Source organism: Candoia aspera, chromosome 1 (assembly GCF_035149785.1).
Source record: "Candoia aspera isolate rCanAsp1 chromosome 1, rCanAsp1.hap2, whole genome shotgun sequence".
NCBI classification, from domain to species: domain Eukaryota; kingdom Metazoa; phylum Chordata; class Lepidosauria; order Squamata; family Boidae; genus Candoia; species Candoia aspera.
This window is the reverse complement of record NC_086153.1, coordinates 303,653,412-303,670,372: the sequence shown is the minus strand read 5'-3', so window position 1 is coordinate 303,670,372 and position 16,961 is coordinate 303,653,412. Positions and strand designations below refer to the sequence as shown.

General features: G+C 37.5%; 1 protein-coding gene across 3 annotated transcripts in view; it reads left to right on the top strand.

The window, feature by feature from the left end:
- Positions 1-16,494, top strand: part of GALC (galactosylceramidase) — a 63,545-nt gene extending 47,051 nt beyond the window's left edge. For all 3 annotated transcript variants that reach the window (XM_063290191.1, XM_063290190.1, XM_063290192.1), the window contains exons 9-17: positions 120-244; positions 2,602-2,729; positions 4,430-4,519; positions 7,681-7,770; positions 8,579-8,723; positions 9,363-9,543; positions 11,214-11,374; positions 12,103-12,179; positions 13,089-16,494. In XM_063290191.1, the coding sequence (XP_063146261.1) occupies positions 120-244; positions 2,602-2,729; positions 4,430-4,519; positions 7,681-7,770; positions 8,579-8,723; positions 9,363-9,543; positions 11,214-11,374; positions 12,103-12,179; positions 13,089-13,232 (1,141 nt within the window). In that variant the 3' untranslated portion in view covers positions 13,233-16,494. The remainder of the gene's footprint in view (positions 1-119; positions 245-2,601; positions 2,730-4,429; positions 4,520-7,680; positions 7,771-8,578; positions 8,724-9,362; positions 9,544-11,213; positions 11,375-12,102; positions 12,180-13,088) is intronic.
- The last annotated feature ends 467 nt before the right edge of the window (positions 16,495-16,961 follow it).

The following is a 16,961-nucleotide window of genomic DNA, read 5'->3' as shown; positions in this document are numbered from 1 at the left end:
CTCCCTCTCTCATGCATGATTACTGCTGTTTCCTATAAGCTGATTCTAAAAACTTGGGATTATGAATAGAGGAATATAATTAATAATTTTCCTCCCTTTCTCTTATTCCCTGTTCCTAGCACTATCGCTTGGAATTTGGTGGCTAGTTACTATGAAGAATTGCCCTTTGGAAGGTGTGGTTTAATGACCGCACAAGAACCATGGAGTGGACATTACACTGTGAATTCTCCCATATGGATCACAGGTACATTTTTAGTTAAACGTAAACTTTTCTAGTTATTAAATGCATGTTGAGCTGCTGCTTAAAATGTTACTGATTACTATATAACTGTTGTAGCATATTGAATATCCACTGTTTTGAATTGTAATGCTTGTTGGAGTAGAGCAGAATACAAATCTTTGTAAATGAATAATAAATAGTTTCTTGCTAAAAATTGTAAGTGTGTGCGTGGAGTAAAACAGTTTGTTTCAATGTATGTGCAGGATTTTGCATGATTGGGGTAGCTTCCTAGGACTACTGTTGATTTGAAAAGATTTCAGACATTTTGTCTTGTCAAGATTGAGGTAGTATGCTCACTCTGTTTCCCATGTATAGATTTTTTGGCTCAACCAGGTTTTGAATTCAAACTATACAGTAGATGTACTGATTCAATGCTTATGTTTTAGTAAGCTCTGATGACATTATGAAAAAAGTGAGTTGTATGAGAGCTGGGCTTGATGAATCCCTGGAGTTAAGATCGCTGGAAGAAATGTTAACAATCTCAGATATGCAGATGATACCACCTTGATGGCTGAAAGTGAAGAGGAACTGAGGAGCCTTATGATGAAGGTGAAAGAAGAAAGTGCAAAAGCTGGCTTGCAGCTAAACCTCAAAAAAACCAAGATTATGGCAACCAGCTTGATTGATAACTGGCAAATAGAGGGAGAAAATGTAGAGGCAGTGAAAGACTTTGTATTTCTAGGTGCAAAGATTACTGCAGACGCTGACTGCAGCCAGGAAATCAGAAGACGTTTAATTCTTGGGAGAAGAGCAATGACAAATCTCAATAAAATAGTTAAGAGCAGAGACATCACACAGACAACAAAGGTCCGCATAGTTAAAGCAATGGTGTTTCCCATAGTAACATATGGCTGCGAGAGCTGGACCATAGGGAAGGCTGAGTGAAGGAAGATAGATGCTTTTGAACTGTGTTGCTGAAGGAAAATTCTGAGAGTGCCTTGGACTGCAAGAAGATCAAACCAGTCCATCCTCCAGGAAATAAAGCCAGACTGCTCTCTTGAAGGAATGATATTAAAGGCAAAACTGAAGTAGTTTGGCCACATAGTGAGAAGACAGGATACCCTGGAGAAGATGCTGATGCTGGGGAAAGTGGAAGGCAAAAGGAAGAGGGGCCGACCAAGGGCAAGGTGGATGGATGATATTCTAGAGGTGACGGATTCGACCTTGGGGGAGCTGGGAGTGTTGACGACCGACAGGAAGCTCTGGTGTGGGCTGGTCCATGAAGTCACGAAGAGTCAGAAGCAACTGAACGAATAAACAACAAAATGAGAGCATAATGCTGTTCTTACTGTACTGTTTAATCATTCAAAATACTTTTTCTTTCAGATGGTTGACAATCAGGACTGATCTTTCCTAGCCTGGAGCCTTCCAGTTTACATCATCTGTGATCTGTCTGGGATTTATACGAAATACACTTTAAAGTAGCTGGAGAGCACAGGCTGGGAACCATTGGTCTAAACCACCGCAATTTTATTGAGTCACAGACTGGTGCTGCATTCATGATCCTGCACATTAAGAAGGAGCTCCTCTGAATTAAATCCACACCCCTCTGCCTTCCTTGTACCCATCAGTACTCAATTTTGTAGGAAGTTACCCCTGTACCTTTGTTTGAGTTGTAACTATGTGTGGGCACTGAAGCCAGAGGAAGATGACGCTGCAAATGATTGCTTACTTGCAGGAAAATTGAGCTATTTTCTTTCTTTATGTCATTTTGTGTTGACTTTATCCCATTCTTCTCTTGCTCTGCGCTGAAACCATTTTTTTCTTTGTCAGGACAGCAGCTGGTTGTGTGCATATGCATTTAGCATAGGGGTTACTTTTAAGCAGGACATCCAACCAGCAGAATATTATAATTTTGCTGTCTGTGTCCAAGCTTCAAACTGGTCCCTCATGTCCTCTTCAGGAATGCTCCATTTGATTCTCCGTTGCCCACAGTTTTCTTCCTTCTACAATTCCTCAGCACGTTAAGTGCTCATTGAGCATATTCCTGTCATTGTTGGGTTCTGGGGTGGTCTCCCACTCTCCCATTTTCTGATTTTAGCCTTCTCCCAAACTTCCCCATTTTGAGTGTGTCAAAATCCACATCCGAAGAATGAATTTACCATTAGAAAAGATAATTATTCTATCACTTTTTTCTTATTCTGTTCCTGGAAATGTGAAGTGATAGCTGTTGTATAGGGGAATCCTTTTGGCTTTGCGTTCTGTGTGGATGAGTGCCTGCCCTCTTCTGCTTTAACTTTTGAGAATTCCTCCCTTTAGGGGAGGGTATCTTTTTCTTCCCATCAGAGAGGATTTCACTACTCTTTCTTGTTTTGACACAGCACACACAACGCAGTTCACACAACCAGGCTGGTATTACCTGCAAGTAGATGGGCATCTGAAAGGAGGTGGAAGCTTTGTGGCTCTGACTGATGGGCTAGGCAATCTGACTATCATCATTGAAACAATGGTAATGTTATTTGGCAAACTTCATCTAATGTAGAATGGATTTCAAACACTAAACTTTATGGAAGTTTAACAGTACGAATGTATGGAAGTAAAGTGTTCTTTGAGTTGCTTTTGACTCCTGCTAACTTCATGAACACGTCTATGTAGTTTCATGACAACAATATGAAAGCAGTTTGCTGTTGCCTTTCTGCAAGATGTTTTCTGACTTTCCAGTATAGTCTATAGTAGCCTTTCTCAACCTTTGACCCTGGAGGAACAGTTGAAATATTTTTCAGGCTCTGGGGAAACCCTGCACATTCAGGCTCAAATATAGGCCAGATGTTACATAACTATTGTATTCGTATCATGGGTAGGTCTGTATATACGTATTAACAGTGTTCTTAAACTAAAAATAAAGAATGAAACTTACCTCTTTAATGTGAAGTCTGAATTTGAAATAATTTTTTAAATAAATTGTGATCTCCCATGGAACCCCTAGTGACCTCTCACAGAACCCTAGGGTCCCACAGAACGCTGGTTGAGAAACCCTGGTCTATAGCCTGGTTTCTCCCATTCAACTAGTAACCCTGTTTAGCTTCTGAGCCCTGACAAAGCCAGCGAAGTGCTGCCACCTGCTGATATTTTGGAAATGAATGCTTCTATTTAATTCTCTGTGAAGAGCACGGTACTAGTGTTTTTCAGTTGGTCTAATGTAGTCCCTAAGACTGAGTTGTGAGTGAGCAGTGCCCTTTTTGAGTCTCAGTTCTGATAGAGCTTCAGGAAGTAGCCTTAGACAAGCACATTTGTCTTCTAGGAATAATTTATACTGATTTACTTTATAGGGTTGTAGTATAGATTATTGGTATAAACTGCATAAAGGCCTTTCAACATTTTGACATGCCATATTAACACTGTATATCGGAGCACATCTTTGTAACTGGTGCTTTTTCAGAGACTGAGTGGATAATAAGGAGCTTATGACTTGTTTTTGTTAATCACAGTTGGTTCATTATATTCTTCAATGGTCTTCGAGGTGTGGTCTTGAAATATGGTCTTGCATTATGCTCTATGAATTCAGCTGTGCAAAACTGGTCTGTGTTTCTGCAGATTATGTGTATGTGTGTGTATTTTGGGGGGGCAGGGTAAGTGTAATTTCTCTTTTCGCAATAGGCTGTGTGCTGTTGCTTTAGTTTCCACTTCCTGATTTGTTTGGTATGTCAGATAGGGTAGCCTAGTTCCCAGGATTTCCCACTCCCAGACAATACTGCATTTGATAGGGATGTCCTGGACATAAGTTGCACACAGAATTATTATTGCAGAATATTGCATTATGGATTACTCCATCTTTAGAACACTGTAACTCCATTCCATTTGCTTTCTCCCTCTTCACTTTTCTAAGAAAGGGAGAATCTTCTCCTCTTGCCCCCGTCAGTATTTCATGGTCACGAAACATACTCAGTCCTCACTGAGCTATTCTAAGATTTCTCTCTCCTACCTCCTCTTCACCCTCCTTTAAAAAATGTTTTAAAAAATCTAAATCCTTTTGTATCTTTGTCAGCCTCAGGATTCTCCAGAACTTGCTAATTTCACTTCTATAGGGGTGACACTCTTTGTCTAAATAAGCAATGTCACGTACAATCTGGATGATGGAAATAAAAGGAATGATATGTTTTCTTAGACTGAGATGATATTTGATCTGTGCAACTTTTTCTTCATTTTCAGACTCATAGCCAGTCACAGTGCATCAGGCCACCGCTTGCTTCCTATTCTGTGTCTCCCCAAAAAGCAGTTTTCTACCTGAAAGGATCCTTTGTAAGTAATTGAGCTGTACCTCATTCACAAATACCGTGTTGGGTGCCTTAGAGAATAAATGATCAAAGCAGGATCAGGCAGTACTTTGTTTTGTTTATCTATAGCAATTATAATGATTGGCATTTTTGAAGTGACTATGTAGTTGAATGTTACATATAACTAATTCAAGGACAAACTCCATTCCTATGCTCCTAGTCTTATTGGCTGTTGTCAGAAGTTGTCCATGAACAAATAAACATGGCGCAGTCTCGATTCATGGCGCTTCATTGTTTTGCCTGCCTATGCCACAACTCAGATTTCCATTTACCTCAAAATGAATTAAAGTGTGGTTCATTTATCTTCAGTTCTGCTGCTGTTGGTTCCATTTAATTTTTTTAAACCAATTGATAAGCTAATAGTTAATTTTTTAATGGAAGGAACAAATACCCAGAATTTTCCTGTTCAAGTTAGGTCTTTCTTATGATAATGCCTTTAATTTTTCTCATTTTAAACAGTATTATGAGGCTTATTTATTAACCTCAGTCATGCGTTGGAACAGAAACAGTATTGAATAAATACCATTGTGAGCTAAGCTTGAGTGTTATCTATCTTGGCAATTATTCTAGTTATAATTATACTATAAGTTTGATTTTTTTCTTATTTTAAAATGACTAGTAATTTTTTTTTTAGAAATCATAATGGAACCATTATCCTTAACCAACTGTTATGTCCAGGTAGTCCTCAGCTTATGACCACAATAGGGACTGGAAAATTTATTAAGTGGTGCAGTCATTAAGCAAGGCATCACGTGACTGCACCCAATTTTACAACATTTTTTGCAGCAGTCATTAAGCGAACCATGCAGTTAAATGAATCAAGAGGTTCTTCATTAATTTTGCTTGTTGGAAGCTGACTGGGAAGGTTGCAAATGGTGATTGTGTGACCCTGGGACACTGCAGCCATGGTAGATACATGCTGATTGCCAAGTGCCTGAATTTTGATCATGTTGCAAGAGCTGTAAGTGCCTAAGAGGACTGGTCACAAGTCACTTTTTTCAGTGCTGTCATAACTTTGAATGGTCACTAAACGAATGGTCATAAGTTGAGGACTAGCTGTAATAGAACTTCTGAGATTCTACAAAAGAATTTTAAAATGACAATAAATACCATTAAAATATTTGTTATCTACTTGGTTTGCTACTTTGCCATAGCATTAAGGGATACTTCAGAGAATTTTTTTTTTAAGTTTGGGTCTGTTTCTATGCTAGATTTATAATAGATTTTGAGCAATTTTGGTAAATATATAATTCCTTATTGGTCAAATATTATAGCCATGGTGAACCAGATTCTTTAAAGGCAGTTAAGGATTAAAGATATCAATGTATTGTTAAATTATCTTTCAAAAAAGTGGAAATGTTCAATCTGCAAAGAACTTTGGATATATTGTGCTTGGATTGTGGCAAAAAAGATGATCATGTACTCATGGAAGAATGGTTGAATTCCAAACTGTAAATGCTGGTTGTATGAAATTTGTCAACTTTACTTTGAAGCTTTTAAATCAGCTTTGTATCAAGAGAGAGTCAAGACTGGACAGTGTGATTCCATATGGTCTAGGTTCAATTCATCATAAAAAATTGAATTACAACATAGAAAAAATGAAGAAATTTGTGTAATTTCAATAGTCTGGTATCAATCTTTACAAAAAGGTATTTTGCTTTGTTATTTTGACTTCCTAGTTTAGTTTTTTTCCCCTTCATTTTCTGCTGCTGTGTCTACCTAAGCCACCACAGCAGGATTGTGGTGGCTGAGACCAAAGGCCTATTTAGGCAGCATCCAGTGGATCACAGTTGCTAAAAAGATACCAGTGGGTAGCCCACAAAGAGGATATGAGCACAGTGGCATCTTGTTGTTCATGTTCTAGCTAGTAACTAGTAATTAGAGACACAATAACCTTGATACTGAAATGAATATACAGTCATCCTAATTAATAGACATCGTTAGCCTTCTCCATACATTTGATCAATTTCGTTTGAAAACCATCCAGGTTGATGGCCATCAATGTATCTTGTGGGTTCAGCTATCCTGTACCTGGACATTTATGCTGAATGGTAGCATGTACCATAAATTATAATATATAAGGAAATTGTTGAGAATCTGTAGTTTTAAAAGATAGGATGATGTAAAGATCTGTAGTTTTAAAAGAAAGATCTACTTTCATAGAAAAAGAAGGGGTCTATATATTACTTAGTGCCATTGTCTAATCTGATAACTTCCCAAAGTTCAAAATAATAGAATCCTATTTGTTCTATTTTAATTAGATTTACAGTATAATGCAGACCAGCCAAATATTTGCAGAGCACATTAGCATCCCATAGCATATTTCTTCTGAGTATATTATTTTTCTGTATTGTGCAGAGACGATAAAGGGATAGAATTTCCTCAAAATTCTAGCTTGGGTAACTTCGTTAAAAGAATCTGGATCGGCTTCTTTTCTCATTGGAAACTACTGTTTGTACTAAACTGATTATGCACAATTTTGCATTAGTTTGTCTGATTTGCCCACATCTATACATTGATGTTCATACAGAAATAATTCAATTCTCATTATTGTTTTGTCACATTTCTGAAATATATCAAATTATTTTATTTTGTCTTGAATGCTACTCTGCAAACCTGCTGTTTAGAAGAGATTTGATGAGGTGAAGGTGATCCTTTGCTGCATGCGTATGTGTGTGTAGAAAGTTCTATAGACCTTGAAATGGGAAATTCAAGATGAATGAGTAACAGCTCTTCAGAGCCTGGCTTGGATCTGCTGGATCCATAGCCTGTGAGAGGACTTTGTGTTAACAGAAGTGTCCTGGAGAGATAAAAATCAACAAAAGTGATATAGGCCTGTATTACAGGGAACAGTCCCCATCTCCTGACTGACTGCCTCCACTTTATTCCTCTCATCTAGGATTGTTCTATCCATGCAAAATCATTTCATCCTCTTAGAATGATTACCTCACATCATACTATATCATCTTTCTCTCTGGCTGGGAATTTTGGGAGTTGTAACTCCAAAACTTCTGGAGGGAATGAGGTTTGATAGAGGTTTTGAGGGGGAAAGTGGACATCTTTGACAGTTAAAAAACGGTTTGAGATGTTATAAAGAAAATCTAATGTGATTTTTTTTCTCCTCAGAGCAAGTTGAAATCTCTTCAGATGTGGTATTCCAAGCTTGAATTTTCTCCTGCCAACTCTACATTATTTCAGTCACTTGGGCCTAAAAATGTGAGTGTGCCATAAGTTACAGGGTGAATATGACTATGATAGAGTTGATGGATATTGCCTTTAAGAACTAAAGGTATACAAAGGAAGAGCATTTGCCTGCATGTTACCTTCTACAAAGCTGCCTCTGTAACATAAGAGGGAAGCTGTTTAAGTAGGAGGAATCTTATGAAGTTCCCATGTCTGAAATACATGCATCTTGACACTGCAGGTAACATATTTCTGCTTTTAATGAGGCAACCAGAATTGAGAAAAGAAATGTGAGCAGTCTCAGTTCTTCTCTCCCACCCAGAGCTGTAGTGTTGTTTCAATCATATATTATTGTGCCATAGCTCTATGGAGAAAAAAATTGCAGTTTGAGTTGAGTCAAGTGGGAGATTTCTAGCTTCAGTTGATACCCTTCTGCTGCATGTGGCTCAGTGTTCATACTTTTTTGCACTCCTGTTTCAGAGCATATGTTTGATGCCTCATGATAGAACTGTAAGGCCTATGTATGTATGTATGTATGTATGTATGTATGTATGTATGTATTTAATTTATTATATGCACCCAACTTCAGTGGACTCTGGGCAGCATACAAAACCAAAACTTTAGTCTGTCTATAACTCCTTATAGTGTCACAGTAAATTGCTGATTTGGGGACACTGTATGGCTGAAACTTAGTAAAACATTTGGAATAATAGTTTGAAGCTAGAGCCCTATTCTTGTCAGTGTTCCAAGAATGAATCCTTTCCTGTATACCCACACTGGAAAATATCCCTGTACATGCTGTTACTAGTGGGTCACTTGTTCTCTCCTTCTTGCTGTGCAGATCTCTGAAGGAATGTTGACACTAAACTTGGGCTTGGATGAGATCTATACTTTGACAACTCTAACAACTGGCCATAAAAGTTTTTTTTCAGAACCTCCTCCATCTCAATCTTTTCCTTCCTCTTACAAAGATGATTTCAATATCCGTAAGTCAACATAAAGCTGTTTTGAGAGAATTCCTTATTTGATGATCCTAGGCTGTCAGTCATCTTTGCCAAGGATAGAGCCCTTATCAATAGTATAAATTCTCTAGCATTCCTGATAGTAGTTGAACAGAAACCTATAATAGTAAATATAGAAATCAAAAGATTGGGAGAATCTACTGACATCATTAAGTCTAATCCCCTGTTTGGGACAGGAATCCAAATTAAACCATCCATGATAGACAACTGTTCAGCTCTGCTTGGTGATTATTGCTGCAAATTGGGCAGTCCGCGCACTTGTTCATTGAACTGCTTTCCGTAGCTTTCTAGTTTTGAAAAAGCCTTAGTTTGGTGTAAGTCACAAATAGCCATGAATACTGAGATCTGAACCCACCAGATTTCCCAAACACTTGCAGATTTCAGTTGACTGTCCTTGGTGGCCTTTCTGTTTTTTTTTTTCCATTTAGCTTGATAATGATGAAGAGATGACCAGTTAAGACAGTAAAAATGAGTTTTTCAGTAGGTATGGTAATAAACTATTATAATGGGTTTTTTTGGAACTAAGAAATTGCTGCTTTTGAATAATGTGAACACCTGTGATTGTGAGGGATTGAAATAATAAAATTTATGTTCTTCAAATAGGCAACCCACCTTTCAGTGAAGCACCATACTTTGCTGATCAAACAGGAGTGTTTGAGTATTTTATTAATGCTTCTGATCCAGGGGAGCATGTCTTTACTCTCCGACAAGTGGTGACTCAGAGACCTGTAACCTGGGTTACAGATGCAAAGAACACAATCAGCATTATAGGCAACTATAAGTGGTATGTAGTGAATGTAGTACCTTGTATTTACAGTCTAGTCCAAAGTTTACTATGAAATGTGGTCACAGCAGTGAACTTATAGTTGCAGAGAAGAATCCTTTGCTGATGACTTGTTTATTGTGTTATTCTTCATTCCATGCCATTCCATTCCATTTATATAGCTGCCCATCTCACTTATGTGACTCTGGTGGCTCACAAGTTAAAACAGCAAAGACAAACTCATACAAAAAAAGTAAAACAATTAAAACAATGAACCAGAAACATAAACATGTGGGAGAGTGCCATCCTACAACTCACAGACAATACAGCCACCTTTCAGGGTCCCCACATCCATGGGATCCCCAGACCTGATGGCACAGCCATGTCTTCTGGGGCTTCCTGAAGGCCACAAGCTTGGAGCCCATCTATCCTCAGAGGGGATGATGTTCCAGAAGGCAGGTGTCACAGCAAAAAAAAGTTCTCTTCCTGGGTCCTGCCAGATGGAACTATGGGTAGATGGGACCCATAAAATGCCTTTTCTGCTGAATCTGAGGTGTCATCGTGCTTATGTAAACCTAGTGCTACATAATAATGTTTTTAGTGTGATCCAAGATTGCCACCTACTGCCTCCTTCTGTGTAATGAGAAGCTGTTGAGTGCAAGCCATTGCTAAAAGAGAACTGAACAGATTTCCTATGAAGGAAATTATCCTAGCCAGTATTCTTGAAAGTAGGTATGTTACAAAAATACAAATTATAATTCAAAGCATGAATTACTTGCTTTCTTGAGTACTGGAGCCTCGAAAATAAACTTACTGTAAATAAACTGATTTAATTTATTTTAAGAGACTCTGGTGCCCTTCAGTTTAAAAAAATGAATATAGAATGGTTTACAAATAAATTTGTAAAGAACAATCAGATAATTGCTTATTCTCTTCCGTACTATTCTTTCCCTTGACCTCATCTTTGGTGCTTGTTTCTTCCTTGGAGCTATACCAAGCTAGAAAAAATTGCACCTGGCAATAAAGTAGAGACCCATATAGCTAGGATAGCACGGTAGCCAGATAAATAGAACATTGCATTATATTTTTGGTTATCTTTTTAGATTCAGTTCTCTTAGAGAGGCTGATAGGTGCATATCTGTTGCTCTTGGAGGTATTTCCAGGGTATTTCTGTAATTTTATAATACAGGTAGGTAATATAACACTTTCAATAGCCCTAGATAGTATTGAGTGAGCTCAAATTAAACTTAAAAAACTCCTAAAGTATTGTGAAGTGTTGGCATTGTAGGAAACAAAATTTCAGAATATTGTAAGATATCAGGCAGTTTTGAAGATGGATTTTGCCTGGTCCCTACAAAGATTGTTGATCTTGTCTATAATATGTCCTGCTTCATCTTTGCTAAAAGGCAATCTAAGATGAAGCAGTTCCTATTTGGGAAGTCTTACATGGAATGACTTTTAGTACTAAATAAAGCATCATTATATTTAGAGTATAACTTTAGAGGTTTAGGGGAGAAATAGGAAGAAAAGATGTCCCATGACATATTATAATTGTGATCTTGATCACCTTTTCCCTCCCCCTTCTGGGGTTACAAATTCTAATTTCAAAATAGGAAAACATTAAGATTATTAATATTCATTCCTAAAAACCTTCAGTCTGAAATTTGACCATCTTCCTTTTGTTCTTGCAGGGTAAATTTCACAATAACCTGTGACATTTATATAGAATCAAATAAAGGAGGAGCATTCATTGCTGGAAGAATTAAAAAAGGTGGCATATATGTTGCAGCTGCTGAAGGAATTTTCTTCTGGGTTTTTCCTGATGGCACGTATCGAGTCACAGGAGATCTTGGTGAGTAGTTGCTTTTAAATGTGTTTTGTGGGGTGGGGGAGGGTTGGATGGATGGATGAATTGCCCTCTATTCTTAGATTCTTGATAACTGCACTGCAAATCTTTCATGCGAATACCATTATTTCGCACATTTATTTGAAGAAGCAGATAAATTGTACCGGCACCCAGGCTCTAGAACTTCAATTAATCCCTCAGCTATACAACAATAAGTAAATTACAATATTGAAAACTATCGTTTAGTTATTATTCTTAGCTTATTTTTAAATTTGTCGCTGTGTCCCGAAGTTTGAGTATAATGTACTAATTGTATTTTTTTTTTAATCGTATGGCATAGCAGTTTGGTGTTCATGCTGCTTTTTCTTGTTGGGAAATTCTTGTGAGGTCCAGCAGCCAGATGTGTAGACTATTTAGCCATGACAAGTCACATTGCCCGGGGTGCACCACAAGGAGGCTAGTCTACATTGCACTGAGTTGGGCTGAGAGAGAGGGACTGGCCCAAGGTCACCCAGCCGGCTTTCATGCCTCAGGCCGGACTAGAACTCACAGACTCCTGGTTTCTAGCCCAGCACCTTAACCACTAGACCAAACTGGCTCTCTATTGTATTGTATTCTATTACACTTTTAATTTTGTTTTGTTTAATTTTGTTCAGGTTTAGAACTTCTGTTGCACATAATTTCAGTTCCTTTCCTAAATAAAGAAAACATTTTAAAATGTTATTCATTTGTAGCTGGTGACAGAATCTTGATGAAAGGGTTATCTGGTGTGCGAGCAAACAGATGGCACACACTCACTCTGATTCTTAAGGTAAGCACTGAAGTGCCATCCAAATACTGGTAAGCTGATCAACTCCTATAGAGGGAAAAAGATCTATCTCATTAAAGCACAGGTATTAAAATTCAACTACCTGACAAGCTGCAATTCAGTAGTATCATGCTGAGAGGTTCCTTTGTTCAAGAATAGCCTCATAGAGATCAGTACAAGAATATCCCAACCTGCCTATCCACATATTTTCTGAGAACAGCCCTTCCTGAGTTCAGATTTTGATCTATAATGCATTTCTTGGGATGCAGCGTAGATACAGATTTTCATATCATTTCTACAATCTGGACTGTGCAACATGAGGTTGCTTTTTGTGGGGTGGGGATATACTCTGATTTATTCCTCTGAATGAAGTGAATAGAGGAAAAAGCATGTAGTTTTCCTCCGCTTAGTCTAGCTTGCAGAAGACTTGCTCCTGTGACATAGCAATGACAGGAATTAATCCTGAAATAGCAAGATACGCCAGCTTTTCCCTAACTCCCCCCCACCCCGATGTGCGTGTTTTAATTTTCAGAAGTCTCAGAAAGGGTCAAGCTGGCTGGGGAATTCTGGGAGTTGAAGTCCATATCTCTGCAGAGTATCCAGATTGTGGATAAGTAGGCATGGTGCAAATAAAGGTCAGTGGGAGGGGTATGGAATCATGGAATTATGGAATGTGGCCATGATTTGGTTTCTGGTTTTCATCAATGTAAGTAATCCATCAAGCAACTATTTTGTAAATTTGTTTTCAGTGGAGATCTTGTACTGCATTTGCCTTGTGGGAAACGAAAGTATTTTCTAAACAGAGTAGAGAGATTTATTTTCTGCCTTGCAACGTGCTCCATCATTATACTGAAAACAACGCTGACTCCTGTAACTACATACAAGTTTGTGCTCTTCCCTTCTTTTTGACAGGGATCCAATGCCTCTGGCATGTTGAATGGTTATCCTCTCTGGGAGAATGTCACCACACACAGTCCAGAGAATGGCTGGGCAGCCATTGGGACCCACTCTTTTGAACTGATACAATTTGACAACTTTTACATTCAGGCCAGCTGAGGTTTCCATCATATGTAGTCAATTCTTTACTCCTTTGAGCCAGGTCAAACTTTCTTCTGACTAGAAATTGCTTCTTTCCTTGCAGGAAGTATGAGATCAACATTAAATATCAGATCTATGTTAAAAAAAATTTTTTGTAAGCTATAAATGGAAATGTGACACGGTCATATCTCTTTAATTGATTGAAATGTAACACTTTGTAGCATAACTTTAAGCAGTTACACTTAGTTAGAATTGCTGCTTTCAATATTTCTGGGAGGCGTGAAGTCCGTTTTTTTGGTAAAATTCACCTTGCAATCAAATGAAATGCCTCATATATCTATTATGAAGCACTGTAATTTTTAAAACTTTTTGTATTTTTATCCAAGTTGATGGAATAAGGATTTCAGTGGATTTAGATGTCTTCTCCCAGGAAATGAGATTTTACTCCTAGTTTTCTAATGTCTTAATACACTTACCTAATTTTAATGAAAAGAAAATACCCAGCTTATGGCTAGCTGGTTTATTGATGAAGTGCCTTCTTTCAAACTACCTCTTGTTGACAACAGTATAGAAAATGTATTGAAAATGCCTATTATTAATCTTAGGTTGATAACCCAGATAGCCTTGTAGTTTTCCTCTTTGTGCTTGACCAGATACATTGAAGGAGAAAAAAGTATAGCTGAGGAAAATTCATGAGAGCTTTTTTTTCCCCTCAAGTCTGCAGGCCAGTATACACATGAAGGTACTATGACACAATGACTTTACAAGCAGTCAAAGGTTTCAAATTTACAATCCAAAGAGTTGTACAATGATCGGTATCTGTGGATGATGTACATATCAAGGCCCTAGCTTTCATGAATAAGGAAAAAAAGCATACATAAAAGCAGTATTTCACATACGCTAGCTTACAGATGTCAATGGCCCTCTATGCTTTCTGGTGAAATTTGATTTTCAAGGGTAAAATAATTTGTACTATCTATTGACCTGCTTATATGAGTGGACCAATTTCAGTTTATTTTGTTACTTGGTATTCTGAAGTATACAAGTTAGGTGCCAAATGCCAAATAGTAGAGAATAAAACTAATTCAAACTGGCAGTTTATAGGGCAGAACAAATAGTTCTCTGTGAGAATGTAGTTAGTCATCCTGGATATATAATTACAAAGCACTACTGGATTATTATAGTTGGGGAAAAAACCTTAACACATCATTCTAAAACTGCTCAACAGAAGTATATAAAGTTGTGATCAAAGTTCACCACTTCATGTTCGTATTTTGCAGATGACAAATGATGAAGCTGAGAGATGAGTAGTTTGTAAAAGACAAGCTATGGCAGAGAGGGTTGTTGTTGTTGGGGTTTTGTTTTTTGGGGGCTTTTTGCTTGTTATTGTAAGACTACTGGCCATCAGAAACCTTTGCAGTGCTGTTGCAAAGGTCATACAGGGTGGTACCCCTGAATCTTGGTTTGTTTTATCAACTTTTATCTACCAGTGAAGAAATCCTAATGTGTCTCTTTCTCTCTTAGTGTTACAGATTACTGGCTTCATAGAAAGAATAGGGAACTACTTAAAACCATACCCCTTTATAATAAAATAGCTCAATTTGGTGTCTTTTTAAATTTTATTCTAGGGAATGTCAACTTATGGTATGCATTAAAAACTAAGTGCATGTGTTACCCTCAAAGCTGATTCTGATAAAATGTTGTTTGTACTGTAGACAGTGTTACAAAACTGTCTTTCTTAAGTGATGCATAGCTCTCTGTCTCTCCTAGTTCAAAGAGACTTCTGAGACAAGATGCTATGGTTGATAACATATTGGCTTACCAAACGAGTATGACTGTGTTTGTCTATTTCAGACATAATTAAATTACAAGCCCCCAATTAAACACTTTTTCCATCCCATCCAAATCAAAACACTTGTTTCCTAGCCAGGATATTGAGTTTTAATTTTAAACTAACAGCCTAGCTTGTTTGTACTGATGATAAAAAATTTTGATTACCAGTTAGGCAAAGTCAAAATGGAAAAGTGTGGTTATTGGAAATTCCTTGTATGAGTAAAATGCCAGTCCATGTCTCAGCTTAAGGAGACTAAAGATGATCATTCAGGCATGGCCAATGGGAAATATACTTACATGCAGCTAATAGTAATATAGGGAACCTCTGTCCTGTTTTGAGAGTTGGATATTGATAGTTGATCAAAATAAATTAGGCTATCAGATTCTTCTGAATTATGGGCCAAGAAAAGTAACTTTCATGATTAAAGACTAATGGCTTAGCAACTAAATAAAAAAGAATATTTTTGAAAGATATCAACAGCTGTGTTTAAGTGACATTTTGATACCTTATGTTGTCCAAATGTCCAAACTGAAGGCTGAGATGATGTTAACTGTCTTTTCCTTTGGTAGTCTGAGGATATAAGGGATGGACTGCACAGGGGTTTTTTTGTTTGTTTTTGCCATTCTTTTTCAAATGGACTCCAAAGTTGCTGATGAAGTCACTCATATCTTAATTTTGAGGTGTTTTTTTTTTTACTTAATTTCTATTGTATTGTATTTTAAGCTTATTATGATTACTGTTTTTAATGTTTAATGGATTAATTTATTGTAAACCGCTCAGAGTCCCTCTTTGGGGGGAGATGGGTGGTAGTACAAATTTGAGAAATAAATAAATATCACCAGAGCAGACAGGGTCAAAATGTCTGGCTTTGTTTTATTTTGTTTTGCATGGCAAAAAAAAAAAAAAGCAAAATGGGTGCCTTAAACTTTTCCCCCTTAATGTCCCCAGACAAATAAAATCAATCTTGGGATGGATTTAAGGGGTGAAATTAATACCTTAAGTTACTATGTTAATGAATATTGTAAGGCTGCAAAGTTAAGACTTTGCTATCCCCATTTTACTTTCTGGGGATTGCAGAAAGGCTACTGGGACACATGACATCCTTTGCGTGAAGTTACCTCTCCCAACCAGTTCATTCTGGGAAGTGACGCAGTCCAGCCAGTCTGAAGAACACTAGTTGGGGAAGACTGATACATGGATATGCCTGGCTGCCTTTATTCCAAAAGCTTTAAAAGTTTTGCACTGCATAAATGGTTCTGTTTTTGCACTGTGTACTAAATGTAAAGAATTTGGTTTCTTGTTTATTTATGGAATTTTAGATGCTTGTTATAAAATTGGCTTGTCTAATTAAGAAGCTGCTTTGATGTTTCAACAACTGATGTATGTGGTTGATTACTGCAATTCCTAATGTTTCAAACAAAAAATAAATATCATTTAAATCTTTGATTTGTGTGTGTGTGTGCAAGTCCACTCTCAGCCATGAAAGTCGACTGGGTGACTTTGGGCTAGTTATACTCTCTCAGCCTAACCTACAGCCTAACCTGTAGAGTTCTTGTTGAGAAAAATTGGAGGAGAGAATGCTGTTTAAGCCTTCAGGTCCTAGAGGAAAGGTGGGATTTAAAACTAGTCAAAAAATAGCTGCAGGAGATTAAATTATTTTCAGAGGTCACCATACAACATAGTGCAGAACATGGCTCAAAAAAAAAAAAAAGGAAAGAAATTTCAGTGGTCAATAATGTGTTTTACAAGCAGAAGGTTCAAAGATAAATGTCTGGTAGCTCATGATGGAACAAAAACAATCCAAAACACATGCCAGTCAGTGGCTGGGTTACACATGATTGGTTTGGTTTGGTTTAATGGGATGTATGAACCCAGCCAAACAATCAACTGTGGTTAAACAATGGCTTAGTGCA